General features: G+C 41.3%; 1 protein-coding gene across 2 annotated transcripts in view; it reads left to right on the top strand.

Moving 5' to 3' along the window:
- The window catches only part of fmn1 (formin 1), a 313,397-nt gene extending 300,241 nt beyond the window's left edge, over nucleotides 1-13,156 (top strand). For both annotated transcript variants that reach the window (XM_033026936.1, XM_033026935.1), the window contains 2 exons: nucleotides 11,554-11,635; nucleotides 12,471-13,156. In XM_033026936.1, coding sequence (XP_032882827.1) covers nucleotides 11,554-11,635; nucleotides 12,471-12,515 — 127 coding nt within the window. In that variant the 3' untranslated portion in view covers nucleotides 12,516-13,156. The remainder of the gene's footprint in view (nucleotides 1-11,553; nucleotides 11,636-12,470) is intronic.
- Nucleotides 13,157-15,979: the final 2,823 nt, after the last annotated feature.

The raw sequence follows: 15,979 nt of genomic DNA on the forward strand, positions 1-15,979 counted from the left end.
AGGGGTGGGGGTTGGCGTGGGAGGGGAGGAGGGGTGAGGAGAGAGGGAGAGGGGAGAGAGGGGGGAAAGGGAGGAGGAGAGGGGTGCGGGAGGGGGTGAGAGGGTGGGGGAGGGGGGAAAGAGGGTGGGGGAGGGGGAGAGAGGAGAGAGGGAGGGGAGGATGGAGGAGAGGGAGGAGGGAGAGGGGGAAGAGTGTGGAGGGAGAGGGGTAGGGGGAGAGAGGTGGGGGAGAGAGGGGGGTGAGTGTGGAGGGAGGGGGAGAGCGGAGTGAGGGGGAAGAGTGGCGAGGGAGAGGGAAGGGAGGGGGGGGAGAGAGGGGTGGGGGAGGGAGATGGGGAGGGTGGGGGGCGGGGGAGATAAGTGGAAGAATGGGGAAAGAGGGGGAGATGTGTAGGGGGGAGTGGTGGAAGTGGGAGAGAGGGAGGAGCAGAGGGGTAGGGGGAGTGGCGGAAGAGGGACAGAGGGGTAGGGGAAGGGGTGGGGGAGAGAGGGGAGCAAGGGGGAAGGGAGGGGGAGAGAGAGGGGTGGGAGAGGGAGAGGGGTGATGTAAGGGGGAGAGAAGGGGAAGAGTGGTGGTGGAGGGGGAGAGAGGTAGGGGGGGTGGTGGAAGAGGGACAGGGGTAGGGGGTGGGGGGAGAGATGGAGGGGGGTGGGAGAGAGAGGGATGGGGGTGGGAGCAGGAGGGGGAGGAGAGAGAGGGGGTGAGGAGAGGGAGATGAAGAGGGAGGAGGAGAGAGGGGTGGGGAGGGGAGGGGGAGGGGAGGGGGAGAGAGTTGTGGGGGAGGGGGGGAGGAGGGAGATGGGATAGGGGAGAGAGGGGGAAGAGTGTGGAGGGAGGGGGAGAGGGGTGGGGGGGAGAGAGGGGAAATAGTGGGGAGGGAGAGTGGAAGGGGGAGGGGTAGGGGCAGTCCATGTTCCCCATTCCCTATCACCCCCAATCCTCTTTCTCTGTTCCCACACACGTGATGACGTGCTTCGACACAGGCTGTGGGGGTGGGGGGGAGGGGCTGGGGCTGCTGCAAAGGCGTATGTAAATTGATCCATTCCGATTGGACATCTGTGAGCATTGTGCCATCACACGCTGGAACGTTGCATTGTGACAGCACACGATGGAACGTTAACCAACATGTTATGGATAGCTGGGGTTTTTTTTGAAATTTTGGGGGTGGGGGGGGGGAGGATTTTATTAAAAATGTGTACATAAACATGACTAAATTTTATCAGGAGTGGATACTTGGAATGAAAAGTGAAATCTCTACCGAAATGGGAAAAATCTGGGCGTTTCTGCGCCTGACGTTGGCGTGGCAACGAATCAAAGGCTGGCAGCCACAAGTCAGATACACACCCGGCCACACAGGCAGCCGGACATGTTTCCAAAGGTTATGGAAGGACTGGAGGAAGACTAGATGCTGGGAGCTCTCTTATCCCTGCATTAAGGAGGCAATTAAACACACCTGAGCAATTACAAACACCTGTGAAGCCATGTGTCCCAAACATATGGTGCCCTGAACTGGGGAGGACTATGTATAAACACAGCTGTCATTTCTACATGGTGTAACCAAAATGTATAAAAATGGCCTTTAATAAAATCTGACAATGTGTACTTTGACCACAGGAGATTTTTTCTATTACAAATCTCAAATTGTGGAGTACAGAGGCAAATAAATAAATGAAGGGTCTTTGTCCCAAACATTGTGGAGGGCACTGTGTATATATATATATATTTATGTGTCTGTGTAAGAAAGAACTGCAGATGCTGGTTTAAATTGAAGGTAGACACAAAATGCTGGAGTAACTCAGCGGGTGAGTCAGCATCTTTGGAGAGAAGGAATGGGCGACGTTTCGGGTCGATACCCTTATATATACAGTGGCTTGCAAAAGTTTTCATACCCCTTGAACTTTTCCACATTTTGTCACGTTACAACCACAAACGTAAATGTATTTTATTGGGATTTTATGTGATAGACCAACACAAAGTGGTGCATAATTGTGAAGTGGAAGGAAAATGATACATGGTTTTCAAATTTTTTTACAAATAAAAAACTGAAAAGTGTGGCTGCAAAAGTATTCAGCCCCCCTGAGTCAATACTTTGTAGAACCACCTTTCGCTGCAATTACAGCTGCAAGTCTTTTGGGGTATGTCTCTACCAGCTTTGCACATCTAGAGACTGAAATTTTTGCCCATTCTTCTTTGCAAAATAGCTCAAGCTCAGTCAGATTGGATGGAGAGCGTCTGTGAACAGCAATTTTCAAGTCTTGCCAGAGATTCTCAATTAGATTTAGGTCTGGACTTTGACTGGGCCATTCTAACACATGAATATGCTTTGATCTAAACCATTCCATTGTAGCTCTGGCTGTATGTTTAGGGTCGTTGTCCCGCTGGAAGGTGAACCTCCGCCCCAGTCTCAAGTCTTTTGCAGACTCTAACAGGTTTTCTTCCAAGATTGCCCTGTATTTGGCTCCATCCATCTTCCCCTCAACTCTGACCAGCTTCCCTGTCCCTGCTGAAGAAAAGCATAACCACAGCATGATGCTGCCACCACCATGTTTCACAGTGGGGATGGTGTGTTCAGGGTGATGTGCAGTGTTAGTTTTCCGCCACACATAGCGTTTTGCTATCTTCAATTTTGGTCTCATCTGACCAGAGCACCTTCCTCCACATGTTTGCTGTGTCCCCCACATGGCTTGTGGCAAACTGCAAACGGGACTTCTTATGGCTTTATTTCAACAATGACTTTCTTCTTGCCACTCTTCCATAAAGGCCCGATTTGTGGAGTGCACGGCTAATAGTTGTCCTGTGGACAGATTCTCCCACCTGAGCTGTGGATCTCTGCAGCTCCTCCAGAGTTACCATGGGCCTCTTGGCTGCTTCTCTGATCAATGCTCTCCTTGCCCGGCCTGTCAGTTTAGGTGGACGGCCATGTCTTGGTAGGTTTGCAGTTGTGCCATACTCTTTCCATTTTCGGATGATGGATTGAACAGTGCTCCGTGAGATGTTCAAAGCTTGGGATATTTTTTATAACCTAACCCTGCTTTAAACTTCTCCACAACTTTATCCCTGACCTGTCTGGTGTGTTCCTTGGGCTTCATGATGCTGTTTGTTCACTAATGTTCTCTAACAAACCTCTGAGGCCTTCACAGAACAGCCGTATTTATACTGAGATTAGATTACACACAAGTGGACTCTATTTACTAATTAGGTGACTTCTGAAGGCAATTGGTTGCACTTGATTTTATTTAGGGGTATCAGAGTAAAGGGGGCTGAATACGTTTGCACGCCACACTTTTCAGATTTTTATTTGTAAAAAAATTTGAAAACCATGTATCATTTTCCTTCCACTTCACAATTATGCGCCACTTTGTGTTGGTCTATCACATAAAATCCTAATAAAATACATTTACGTTTGTGGTTGTAACGTGACAAAATGTGGAAAAGTTCAAGGGGTATGAAAACTTTTGCAAGCCACTGTAGGTAGCTTGGCATTTATACATTTGAATTGGAATGTGTATTTTGTAATGACTTTTGTTTTGGGATTGTGGCCAAATGAATACTGTGTGGGTCAGCAACAATGGCAGTTTAGGATTTTGGACTGTCGAATTGGGAACTGAGTTTAATTATATTACTGGTGCACTTGGAATAGGAGATCATGGATAGCCCAGACCAAATACTTCCTCTCCATTTTCTTCAATTTCAATAGTTCAATGGTGCTTTATTGTCACGTACTTATGTACAGTGAAATTCATTTTTAGCATATACTTCAGTAAAAATCTTACTATACATAAGCACAATCATACATGAGTTTAGGAATAGTAGATTGCACTAAGGCGGTACACAAGAGTTACCGTGTTTCTGGTGCTGCCTTGTACCCTTCACGTCCAAAGTGGTTAAAACCATAGGGTCTTAACATAAAAGGCCCATTGACCTTGGAGTGGTACTGGGTTGTAGTTTTAAGGTCGGCCTGATGTTGTCAATGTTCTCCGCCACTCCATGCTGCTGCAGGCCGTGTCCAATTCGCACATTCGGCCTTTTGGAGCAGTGCCTGGATGACCCCAATGGAGGAGCCGGGCCATTTCTACATGATGTCTTTGTTCGGTCTGGCGCGGTGTGAGCGAGGTGGGGAGGTGCTCTTGAAACATTTTGTCTCACCTCCTCCTCTCCTTCCGCTGTCTGAGTGACGGCCAACCCGGCCATTCACAGGCCAACCATCCTTGGACTGATTTTCTTTACTTTGCTCTTCCTCCTCTTTGAGGAACTTAAACTAATTGATATTAGCAATTTGCAAATAAATTAATTGTGCCAAAATCTGACATATCCCCTGGACTTGATATCCTCTACCTGAAAGACGTGATGGCAAAGAGATTGGATGCTTTATTGATGATATTCCAATATTCCCTGCAAATGGCAAATTTAACTTTCTTCAAGAATGAAGAGAAAGAGAAAATGGGGAGTTGTTTACCAATTAAGGGATCGGACAGGCTGGATGCAGGAAAATGTTCCCGCAGTGGGGGTGTCTAGAACCAGGAGTCACAGTTTAAAAATAAAGGGGAGGCCATTTAGGACAGATGATGAAAACCGTTTTCACCAGAGAATTGTGAATCTGTGGAAATCTCTGCAACAGAAGGCAGTGGTTGCCAATCCACTGGATGTTTTCAAGAGAGAGTTAGATCTTAGGGCTAATGGAATCGAGGGATATGGGGAAAAAGCAGGAACGGGGTACTGATTTTGGATGATCAGCCATGATCATATTGAATGGCAGTGCTGGCTCGACAGGCCTAATAGCCTACTCCTGCACCTATTTTCTATGTCTATGTTAATTGATATGACATCAGTGGTGGGAGAATACCAAAATTCATTATTAATAACATGCAAATAATTAGGCAAACAGCATGTTTTTATTAAGAGAAAATAATCTGAATGCCACAATGTGTTTTGAATATGAAATTGGAAGGTGAATAAGGAGAAAACTGGATGAGGTATATCTAAATTTTCAGAACACATTTGATGGATATCGCACAAATTATCATTACATGAAATAAAGGTCCAAGAATTGGTTGAAGGAAGAAAACGGAGACGGAATGAATATAGTTTTCAGCTTGGCACACTGTTCATCTTTGTGTCATCCCAGGATTAACAGTTGGCCCTTAACTGTGTACAAATAGTTCTGATAATTTAAACACCAGGACAGAGCATAATGATTCAAGTTTGCTGGTGATGATAAGTTGGGTGGAAAGTTAATTATGTAAAGTTTGATTGCAAAACGACATAAATAAGTTAGATACGTGTAGAAGAAGGTGTCTGAAATTCTTCAATGTGGGAAAACCTGAGGTCATTCATTCTGTAGGAAGACTAGAAATAATATTTTTAAACAGGAACAACACCCCATTAGGTGTTTACATTAGCCTTTATGAGAAGAGATTTGGTGTACAAGAATAAACATCACTTGCTGTATTTATGCAGTCTTGGTGAAACGACATTTGAATGTTATGTACAGCTTTGTTCTCTATGCTTAAGGTAGATATGCTTGCCACAGATTCAGTGTTCCGTAAAATTGAAAGATTTGATACATGAGATAAAGGAATGAGAAAAAATGATAAATTATTTATCTATATTCACTGGAGTGGGTAGAATGAAGAGGAGGAGGGTTTTCACTTTCAGCATTGTAAATCTCTGAAATCCTCTCTCTCAGTTGACTGTGGATGCTTAGTCATTGAGTATATTCTAGACCTAGTTTGGAATTTTTTTTGGATGCTGAAGAATCAAGGGATTATAGAGAATGGGTGGGAAAACAATCAAATACAAGATTAACTGTCATCTTAATGGATGACAGAGCAGGCTCTGGGCCAGTCTGCTCTGTTCCTACTTCTATTTCCAACTTTATTTCCTGCTCTCCATTTGCTTTCCATTTAGAGTCTGGCAGCGTCTGATCCTTGATGAGGTTGCACAGCACACAGCAGACCACCATGACTCTTGAGAACTTACCTGAGCATTCCAAGGCTCCTGTAGGGTGGTCAAGAATGCAAATTTGTTGTCTGAACATACCAGTAATTTGCCTGGTCACGTTACATGTCGCAGTGTGACAGTCATTGATTGCATGTTTGCATGTTTGAATCAAAAGCCATGTCATCGACCTGCTGTCTTTGTTGCCTACAGCCATCATTTGGTTGGGTTTTGTAGCTCAAAGCCCAATGGCACGTTAAACTGCTACTGAATTAAGACACAACAACTACTGCTAGGATGCCTGCATAGAGTGATGCCTGATCCCATACAAATTGTACACAGAGGAAGTTGAATCCCTTCCTGCTGCTGTACATCTCCAGGTTGAGATAAGACCCTCATAAAGCTTCATCCATGTTGTCAGTGGTAATCTGCACCATGGGAGTGTCAGCAGTCCTCATGCTTGCTCCCCCTGCTGGCATTGTCAGGTAAAAATTAAATGCACTTTGCAGTATTCAATACAATGTGTAAGTTCTTGACTTTACCTAACAGGAGATGGCATACTGTATTGTTCAAATTTCTCCAGCTCAACCCACATTGGTTTTAACAACATCATCCTATGAAATAATTGGAGTTCGGGCTCCGAACTAGGAAGTATAATTCAGAGGGGCTATGCTTGCTGAGGTCCAGAATTCCCACAACATTTCCCAATGTTCTACGCTTGGGTTCAGTGGAGGAGAAATGCTTCCTGAGGTCCTTGTGTACATGTGGCCTTTAACTGAGAGTCCTGCTCTGGCTCCTCCTCCTCTTCCAACGATGTTTTACTGCCTTATCTAAGACTTGTCCCACCCCAGTGGTTACTTCTTCTCCCTACTTCTGTCGGGCAGAAGTAACTTGGTCAAGACAATATCTAGCACATCATTTCCTATATACTTTAAAAATGCCAAATCAACAAGTAGAAATGATTTACTAATTACCTGCAAATAGATGTCAATCCTTCCGTGCTCCTAAAATGTTGTGCTACTGCACAATATTAAGAGAGTGTACTAACTGGAGAATTTAGCTCCATTTTCAAAACATTAGTTTCGGATTAACATTACCCTACTCACCTCCTCTCTTGCCCAGAGTAAGTAAATCGAGGACCTCTTGCCCAGAGTAGGTGAATCGAGGACCTCTTGCCCAGAGTAGGTGAACCAGAGTAGAGGACATAGGTTTAAGGTGAACGGGAAAAGATTTAATAAGAATCTGAGGGGTAACTTTTTCATACAAAGGGTGGTGGGTGTATGGAATGAGTTGCCAGAGGAGGTAGTTGAGGCAGGGACTATCCCAACGTTTAAGAAACAATTAGACATGTACATGGATAGGACAGGTTTGGAGGGATATGGGCCAAACGTGGACAGGTGGGACTAGTTGTAGCTGGAACATGTTGGCCGGTGTGGGCAAGTTCGGCTGAAGGGCTGGTAACACTCTATGACTCTATTGCGCACTAAGAGGGTCACTGTCTCGCAACTGCATTCTAAAGATAGATGTGTAGGAAGGAACTGCAGATGTTGGTTTAAACCGAAGAAAGACACAAAAAGCTGGAGTAACTCAGCGGGACAGGCAGCATCTCTGGAGAGAAGGAATGGGTGACGTTTCGGGTCGATACCCTTCTTCAGACTAGTCAGGGGAAAGGCTAATGAGAGATATAGACAATGATGTAGAGAGATAAAGGACAATTAATGAAATATTTGCAAAAAGTTACGATGACAAAGGAAACAGGCCATTGTTAGCTGTTTGTTGGATGAAAACGAGAAGCTGTTGCGACTTGGGTGTGGGAGGGATGGAGAGAGAGGGAATGCTGAGGTTACTTGAAGTTAGCAAAATCAATATTCATACCACTGATCTGTAAGCTGCCCAAGTGAAATATGAAATGTTGTTCCTCCAATTTGCATTTAATCTCACTGACAATAGAAGAGACCTGGGACGGAAAGGTCAGTGTGGGAATGGGAAGGAGAATTAAAGTGTTTAGCCATCAGGAGATCAGGTAGGTCCAGGCGGATTGAGTATAGTGGTTCAGCGAATAGATATCAGCATTCACCCATACCAAACGCCAAACTATAATGGCATGTAGCTTTACTTGCTTCAATAATATTCATGTGTGTTTTGATTACCATTTTGAAAACACTTTGACACCTGTGACATTTTAGTATTTAGTTTAGACATAGAGAGCAGAAACGGGCTCTTTGACCCACCGAGTCAGCGCCAACCAGCGATCCCCATACATTAGCACCTTCCTACACACTGGAGACAATTTACAATTTTTACTGAAGCGAATTAACCTACAAACCTGCATGTCTTTGGTGTGTGGGAGGAAAGTGGAGACCCCGGGAAAATCACACGTAGTCATGGGGAGAATGAGCAAACTCCGTACAGACTCCGTACAAACTCCGTAATCAGGATTGAACCCGGGTCTCTGGTACTGTAAGGCAGCAACTCTACCGCTGCACCACCGTGCCGACCCCAATCAGGGCAATGGCTGTAGTGGAGCCATATTTTTAGGTCATAAAGTCTTGGTTTACTCTGGGTGTCTTCAGTCCTATCATGATAAACATAAACTTGAAACTCTGACAAAAAGGTTAAAATATATTGTGCATTGTATTGTACCTGGGGTACATGATTAAATGTAAAGAAAAATAATTTTTGAGTTAGATATATTAAATTCTATACTATTAAATAAAATACTAAATATTTGCAGGTTAAGAATTTAATATCTCCAACTCAAATATTTAAAATTGAGGCCAGAGTATAAGATGCAAAATAACTTTTGACTGTCTGCAAACTAATTATTTCATCCCTGGGCACTTGTGGATGTGTCCCATGTTATGTAAGGCTTGATATATTTTTTCCTCTTACAAGAAATGTTCTAGCCAACACGGCCAGATTTGGAATATGAGTGGGATTTTAAATGATTAAGCCAATGGTTTGCAACTAATTATTATTCAGGTACATGTGAGGGGAAGGAGACTGTGTTAGTTCCAGGGAAATGCTTTTATGTCATTTTTAATATCTCTATTTTGAATTTGATCAAACATAAAATGGGCAGCATGGATGAGTTGGGCCTGTTTCGAGTATGATTGTATGATGTGCATCATGATTCTAGGGCTTTATGACTTAACCTAAGTTTACAGAAAATAACTTATCTGGTTTTTAAATTATGTTGATAAATGGCAAATTAGACTATATTTGACTTTTAGACTAATTAGACTTTTTTAAAGAAATTCTTTTTTAAACTGTGATTCCTTGAAATTCAAGCCCTCATTATTTTAAATGTGAATTATCTCTGTATTAGACGTCTGCATTTTAAATATCTTGGGCTTCAAAATAAATTGCTAGTATTGTAGTATTAATATATTTTCATATAAATATGATAATAGGCCTGTAAACCTATAGATAAGAATGTCATTGCTCTGGTGCCTGTAAAGAAACAATTAAACACTTTTTTTGCAGGTTTCTTGCTCTATTTAACAATTTCAATCTGTGAAAATAAGTATTTCAAGTAATTTTATGCATTGATTTGATAAAATCAATTGAGGTTATTAATATAGATTTAAGTAGATTTGAGGGGGGAGAGAGGTGGAGAGGGGGGGGAGAGAGTGTGTGGAGGGGGAGAGGAGAGGAGAGGGGGAGGGAGATGGGGGAGGGAGTGAGGAGGGAGAGGGGGAGGAGAAGAGGACGAGAGAGGAGGAGGGGGAGGGGGGGAGGGGGAGGAGAGAGGGGAGGAGAGGGGGTGAGTGGGGGGGAGGAGGGGGAAAGGAGGAGAGAGGGGGAGGGGAAGGGAAAGGGGGAGGGGAGAGAGGGGAAGGGGAGAGAGGGGGAAGGGGTGGAGGGAAGGGAGGGGGAGGAAGGAGGGGGGATAGGGGGGGAGAGGAGGGAGGGAGGTGGAGAGGGGGGAGAGAGGGGGTGGAGGGGGAGAGGATGGGAGGGGGAGTGGGAGGGCGGAGGGAGGGGAGAGGGGAAGGGGGTGAGAGGGGGAGGGAGGGGAGATGGAGAGTGGGGGGAGGGGGGGAGAGGATGGGGCAGAGGAGGGGGGAGAGAAGGGGGGGAGAGGAGGGGGAGGGGAGGGGGGTAGAGGAGGGGGTAGAGGAGGGGGGAGAGGGGGAGTGGAGGGGTGGGTGGGGGAGAGGATGGGGGGTAGAGGAGGGGGAGAGAGAGGGAGAGGGCAGACTTGAACTCGGCGATCGGGTGGCGCAGACGGGGCCGACTGCGAGTGGGCAGCGGGCCTTGGCAGCTCACGGGACCTCACTGGACCTCTGAAGCCCACAGATGCCCAACCAAATTACTGCATGTTCAACGGCTTTAATCCAGAGCCCTGGGGGGCGGGGAGGGCAGCTGGGCTGGGGGTGGGGCAGGGCGGGGCGCTGTGGACGGCCGGCCGAGTGAGCGTCGACTGCAAGCGGGATGCGACAAAATGACTACGAGTCGGGGGGGGGGGGGGTTACGTAACTCGCAGATTGTGGACAACAGTGGCCAGCAGGCTGCACGTTGAAAACTCTGCGCAGCTGGCCGCGAGGAGCAGAGCCATTGTGACGTCATCAGCTCGTTAGCTTTAAAAAAGATCTCAGATTTGTGAACAATTTTAATTAAAAACTCAAGGAATAATGAATCAAATTTTCAGATAAGGCAATTTTTGAAATCATGAGGTAAATCTCTATCGGAATATGTAAAATTTTCACCGTTAGCGCATCGTGTTTTCGAGGAGATGTGAATCACAGACTAACACACAAATACACACACACACAAATCCACAAATACATCCTCATCCAAGATCAGAGTTTTATAAGTATATAGATAGATAGATTGTATTCTTTCTGTACTTAATGGTTCTCAGCAAGCACTTTATCAGTGGAATTTAGATTGGCCAGATTGTAGGAATACCATGTTATGAATTTGTTTGCTTTTCAATTTTTTCAGACAGCTTAACTGATAATCATTGTCAATATTTTTTTAATGCTTTATACTGTCATATATAATAATACGTAAAACCATACTGAATTGTGAATCTATTTACTGTTGTGGTAAACAATGCTGTCAATGTTAGTCAATGTTAATGCAATATTAATATTAATAGACTCAGAACACCATAATACATGGTTGGTGAAAGCAGGAGTGGCTTTCTTCCAAGAGCTATTGCTGTGCAGCTTGCAATATGTGTTGAAGAGCTTCATGTGTGCCTAAAAAAAAGATAACTGATAAAGCCAGGCAAACCTATGGCATAAACCTTGGATGGCTTAAGTGGGAAAGCTGTGGATTTAAAGTTCACATATGTTCTTTTCTCCCATTTTAATGTCTTATTTGCACATAAATTCAACTTTTGCTAAGACCAGTTAATAAAATGTTGAGCTTAGCATTTGGCATGTATCAGATACTATTATGTATCAGAAAACTGGTCAGTTTACCTTTAAATACATTGAGATATGATGCCTCAAATAGTCATTATACTGCATTAATAAGGGAGATCACTATTATTTAAAGCAAAATTATATAACCATTTACAACGTGGTTACCATTTATCCAGATAATTAAACCATATGCAACAAATTGAAATGTATAGGATTGATTTTGTTTTGTTTTTCCAGGTTGAAGGAGGCTCAACAATCAGTAAAGAAGATAACTGCAGAAAAGAAGGTTGAAACAAAAAAAAACAACCCAAACAGCCTGGTAAGATTGTTTTTATCAGCAGTCTTATCTTCTGTTCATGTCTATGATTAAATGTATCATTTAGCTATTTGATAATTGCAATGTATATATATTAGTCCGAACAATATTTTTATTATTTGAACGTTAATGTTAGATAGAGACTTCAAAGTAAAGAGCTAGTAATGAGTTTCTTTAAGCAATACGTGCCATCTAGACCACTCCTATCAAAAGGTATTAAAGCAATAAAAATAACTTGGTGAAGGTACCTTGATTGGAACAGGCAAACTGAAATGAAGTTGTAATGGGGTTTTTCAAAATCACGAAAATTTCTATCCAGTAAAGAAAAGAAGATTGTTTTGCTGATCGATAACTCGATTATCATTACAAAAATGAAAAAATATCAATTTCATCTATGGCCAGGCATTGAGAAGTTGAGCACTGACAGAAACATCACAGCACAACCAGATGTCAAGCTGGCTGAATGTGTTTTCCTTAAGACATACAAATAATTATCCTACTTTGTTAACCGCACCAATTTAAGCCCTGAAATCTCCAAAATGGAGACCCTTACAGAACCACCAATGGGAAGAACGTGCTCCCCACTGCCTACCATCTCTTTAAAAAATAGAACAAAATGTAAGAGGAGAAATAGAAACAGCTTAGCAAAAAATATGAAATTATAATTTTTTTTCACAGAAGTTCAGAGTTGAGAAAAGATATGACTTGGAATTGGAATTCAACAGTTTTATTGCAAAATCTATTAAATAACCTAAGCTCATGTGGAATTTTGGAATTCACAAGTAATCAAAATACAAAAGATGTGAATGACAATAAGCTTACTTTGATTTAAAAACAGAAAGAAAGACTACGCCAGAGGGAAGCAAATGTGACCACCAATTGAAGAGAACCAACAAGAGAAAGAATCTAATGACTTAATGCTTTGTATACAACCAGAATTCGCGGAATATCTTCTTGAGGGTCACATACATATCTTTGCAATGCTGTGTTTATATGAAAACAAATGAATAGCCTTTTAAATTTGCATAATAACATAAAAGGAATAGTATCATTCCAAACAACAATTAGTAGGTGGAACAGCAAGTATGTATTTCACCTTACACTGGAGAAATGTAGGCATTTAATTATCCTATGAAAACTAAGCAAAGGGGATCCTTAAAATTAAAGCTCAGATGGCGGTTCTTTTGGGAAGATGGTCTGAACCAAAACTAAGGTCTATTGCAATATATTACTGTAGAAGATAGGCTTTAGCTGTTGAATTGGTTTTTGTTTAATTTAACGTGAAACATTTGACAACACATTAGAATATCTGAGGCTGCTGCAAAATTCAGTAATAATCTAAACTTTGATTTTCATTTGTGCATTCCTTTCCTTACTTTATGCATCCTCAAAAACATGCCACAAGCTCTCTTAACCCATTGGCTTCCTCAGCCTTCTATCACCTGCAGAAACTTTTTTCCAACACATTTCTCAAGAAAATATTTTTTAATGCACATCAAGTGAATTATGTTGCGTTTACAAACATAAATAAGTTAATTCTTAATATTCACTATACCTTTTGAGTTCAGATTGTATTTTCAACAGTTAATTTGAATATGTGAATATAAATCAATTCTAACCATAGTTATTCCAATCAGAATACTTTCAGCACAAATGCTTAAAATATATGTTGGATAATAATTATGAATGTTGCTCATTATATTGGCTTTTATAGTCAAAAACCCCTGGTTAAGCATGGTGCTTAAACATGGAGAAAGAACATAAAAGCCTTAGATTTAATTCTTTGTACGCTAACGTAGCATATCTCATAAGGAGTACAATAGCTGCCTTTGGTGTATTTACATTGGCAAGAGGGACTGAGCTACACTTATTGGTGATCCCATCTAGAAAATATGGATGCTAGGCGAGGGGAGCATTGGAATCGACTATGTTGCCTCTCATTAACAAATAATTTGCCAGCACTTTTGGCCTGGACTTGCACTTAAAGCATAATATATCTGGGTAACTGTTAGACTGAGAAAATATGTGCATAATCTTTAGGGAGAAACTTATGAATTAGAATTATGCAGCATGGAAGCAGGCCCTTTGGCCCAGCTCATCCATGCTGACCAAGATGCCCCATCTAAGCTAGTCCCATTTGCGTACATTTGCTCCATATCCATCTAAACCTGTCCTATCCATGTACCTGTCCATGTGTTTTTTAAATGTTTTTAATTGTACCTGCCTCAACTACCTCCTCTTGCAGCTCATTCGATATACCTACCATCCTCCAAGTGAAAAGGTTGCTCCTCAGGTTCCTATTATATTTTTCCTCTCTCACCTTAAATCTATATCCTCTGGTTCTTGATTCCCCTACCTTGGGTAAAATACTCTGCATTCACCCTATCAATTCCCTTTGAGTGTTTAAACACCTTTATTCGATCACCGCATCGCCTGTTCTTGAACGAATAAAGTCCTAGCTTTCCCAATCTCTCCGTATAGCTCAGGTTTTCGAGGCCTGGCAACATCTTTGTAATCTTCTCTGAATTTTTCCAGCTTAATTACATATTTCCTATAGCAGGGTGACTAAAACTGAACACAATACCATTCCTTCTCTCCAGAGATGCTGCCTGGCCCACTGAGTTACTTCAGTATCTGCAGTTCTTTCCTACACAATACTCCAAATGCAGTCTCACGTCTTGTACAACTATAACAGAATGTCTCAATTTCTATACTCAAAACCCTGGCTGATGAAGGCCAATATACCAAAAGCGTTCTTTACCATCCAATCTGCCCGTGGCACCACTTTCAGGGAATTGTGCACCTGTACTCCTGGATCCCTCTGCTGTACAACACTCGATTATGTTGTATTATGAAAATCTTTCCACAAGGTTTTTATGATCTGGCAAAACGTATGTCTATTGAAGGGTGATGAATTCCATTTAGTAAAATAACCAAGGAGACATAAACATATTTCTTTATCAATATAATTATTTTTCTCCTTTTATACCAGCTATTTATTGAGTGTGACATTAATGAAAAAAATGTTATTGCTATTTTATTGAAATTAAAATTCTCGATGTGGTGTACAATAATAATATGTAGTCACAAAAAATATATTTTTAATCTCCTTTGAAACTATGAAAATATATGTTTATTGGTGTGCAGCAGAACTTAGAAATGCAGTTTAAATGTACAGGTTCATGAAAATAACATCAACTCTTATGAGCATCCATTACCAAAGAAAATCGAGAAACAAATTACCATATTTGCTAAAGCAGGACACTAAAAATCAAGGTACATAATGTAAACTATAATTTTGCAGTATTAGAGTGGATTGCATATATTTGCCAGGTGTAGCAAAATTTATAGTAATCTATAAACAATTTTAGTGTTTTAATCTATAAGCACATTATGAAATTAGTCCTTTTTGTTGGCTGTTTAAACATTACTGTTCATTTTAATGCTTGTTAAAGCAATCTTGAAGGATGTTTACATAACTGATGTGAAATATTTCAACTAAAAATGTTTTTAAATGATCAGAATTGAGATCTCAATCTCACTATGGGGCAATTCTGTAAAAAATGTAGTAAATTCAACTATTTTACTTTACAAGAATTCATCTTAGATTTAAGAATATCTCAGCTTTTACCCACTAAGGCTTTATTTCTTTCCAACAAAAAAATATTGCCTTTAGATATTTCTTGTTGCACTTTAAAAATAAAATCACCAAATTTGTTGTTGAACTATGCTGATCATTTTACATTTTTATTGTGGTTAACACAAGAATATGGTTGGAAACTTCTAAGCAAAGGATAACAAGATTGATGATTGTGTAAGAAGGAACTGAAGATGCTGGTTTTTGACACAAAAATGATTATGTATCGTTGGTACATTGTACAAAAATATGAATCTGTTAAATAACTCAGCAAATTACAAACTTTGATAGCTTTACATATACAATGCCTACATAGTTGATCAGGTTTGCAGAGCACTTTGATCTAAAAATGTAGAAATATATAAGAAATAATCTTATCCTAATCACTATTTCATGCTTTGTAATATTCATATAATTGGAAACCATAGGAATTTTCGGCAAAAATTAATTTAATTCTTTTTTGCTTTAATTTAATGAAATAGCGGTTTAAAAAAAACTATTTTGTAAAAATGTTTGTGAAGAATATTAAACATTATGAATATTATGTTTAAACTTTTGTCTGTTGTATCCAAATCAGGGCGCTGCTGCATTTGATGTTTGATTACTGTAGAGTTCTAATGTGAGCAATTCAACGCTTAATAATCAAAATAAAAATAAACAAATGTTGCTGCTTTTCTCCCAAGCCCCTTAACAAAAACAATAAATTATTT

Source organism: Amblyraja radiata, chromosome 9 (genome assembly GCF_010909765.2).
Source record: "Amblyraja radiata isolate CabotCenter1 chromosome 9, sAmbRad1.1.pri, whole genome shotgun sequence".
In the NCBI taxonomy this organism is placed as follows: domain Eukaryota; kingdom Metazoa; phylum Chordata; class Chondrichthyes; order Rajiformes; family Rajidae; genus Amblyraja; species Amblyraja radiata.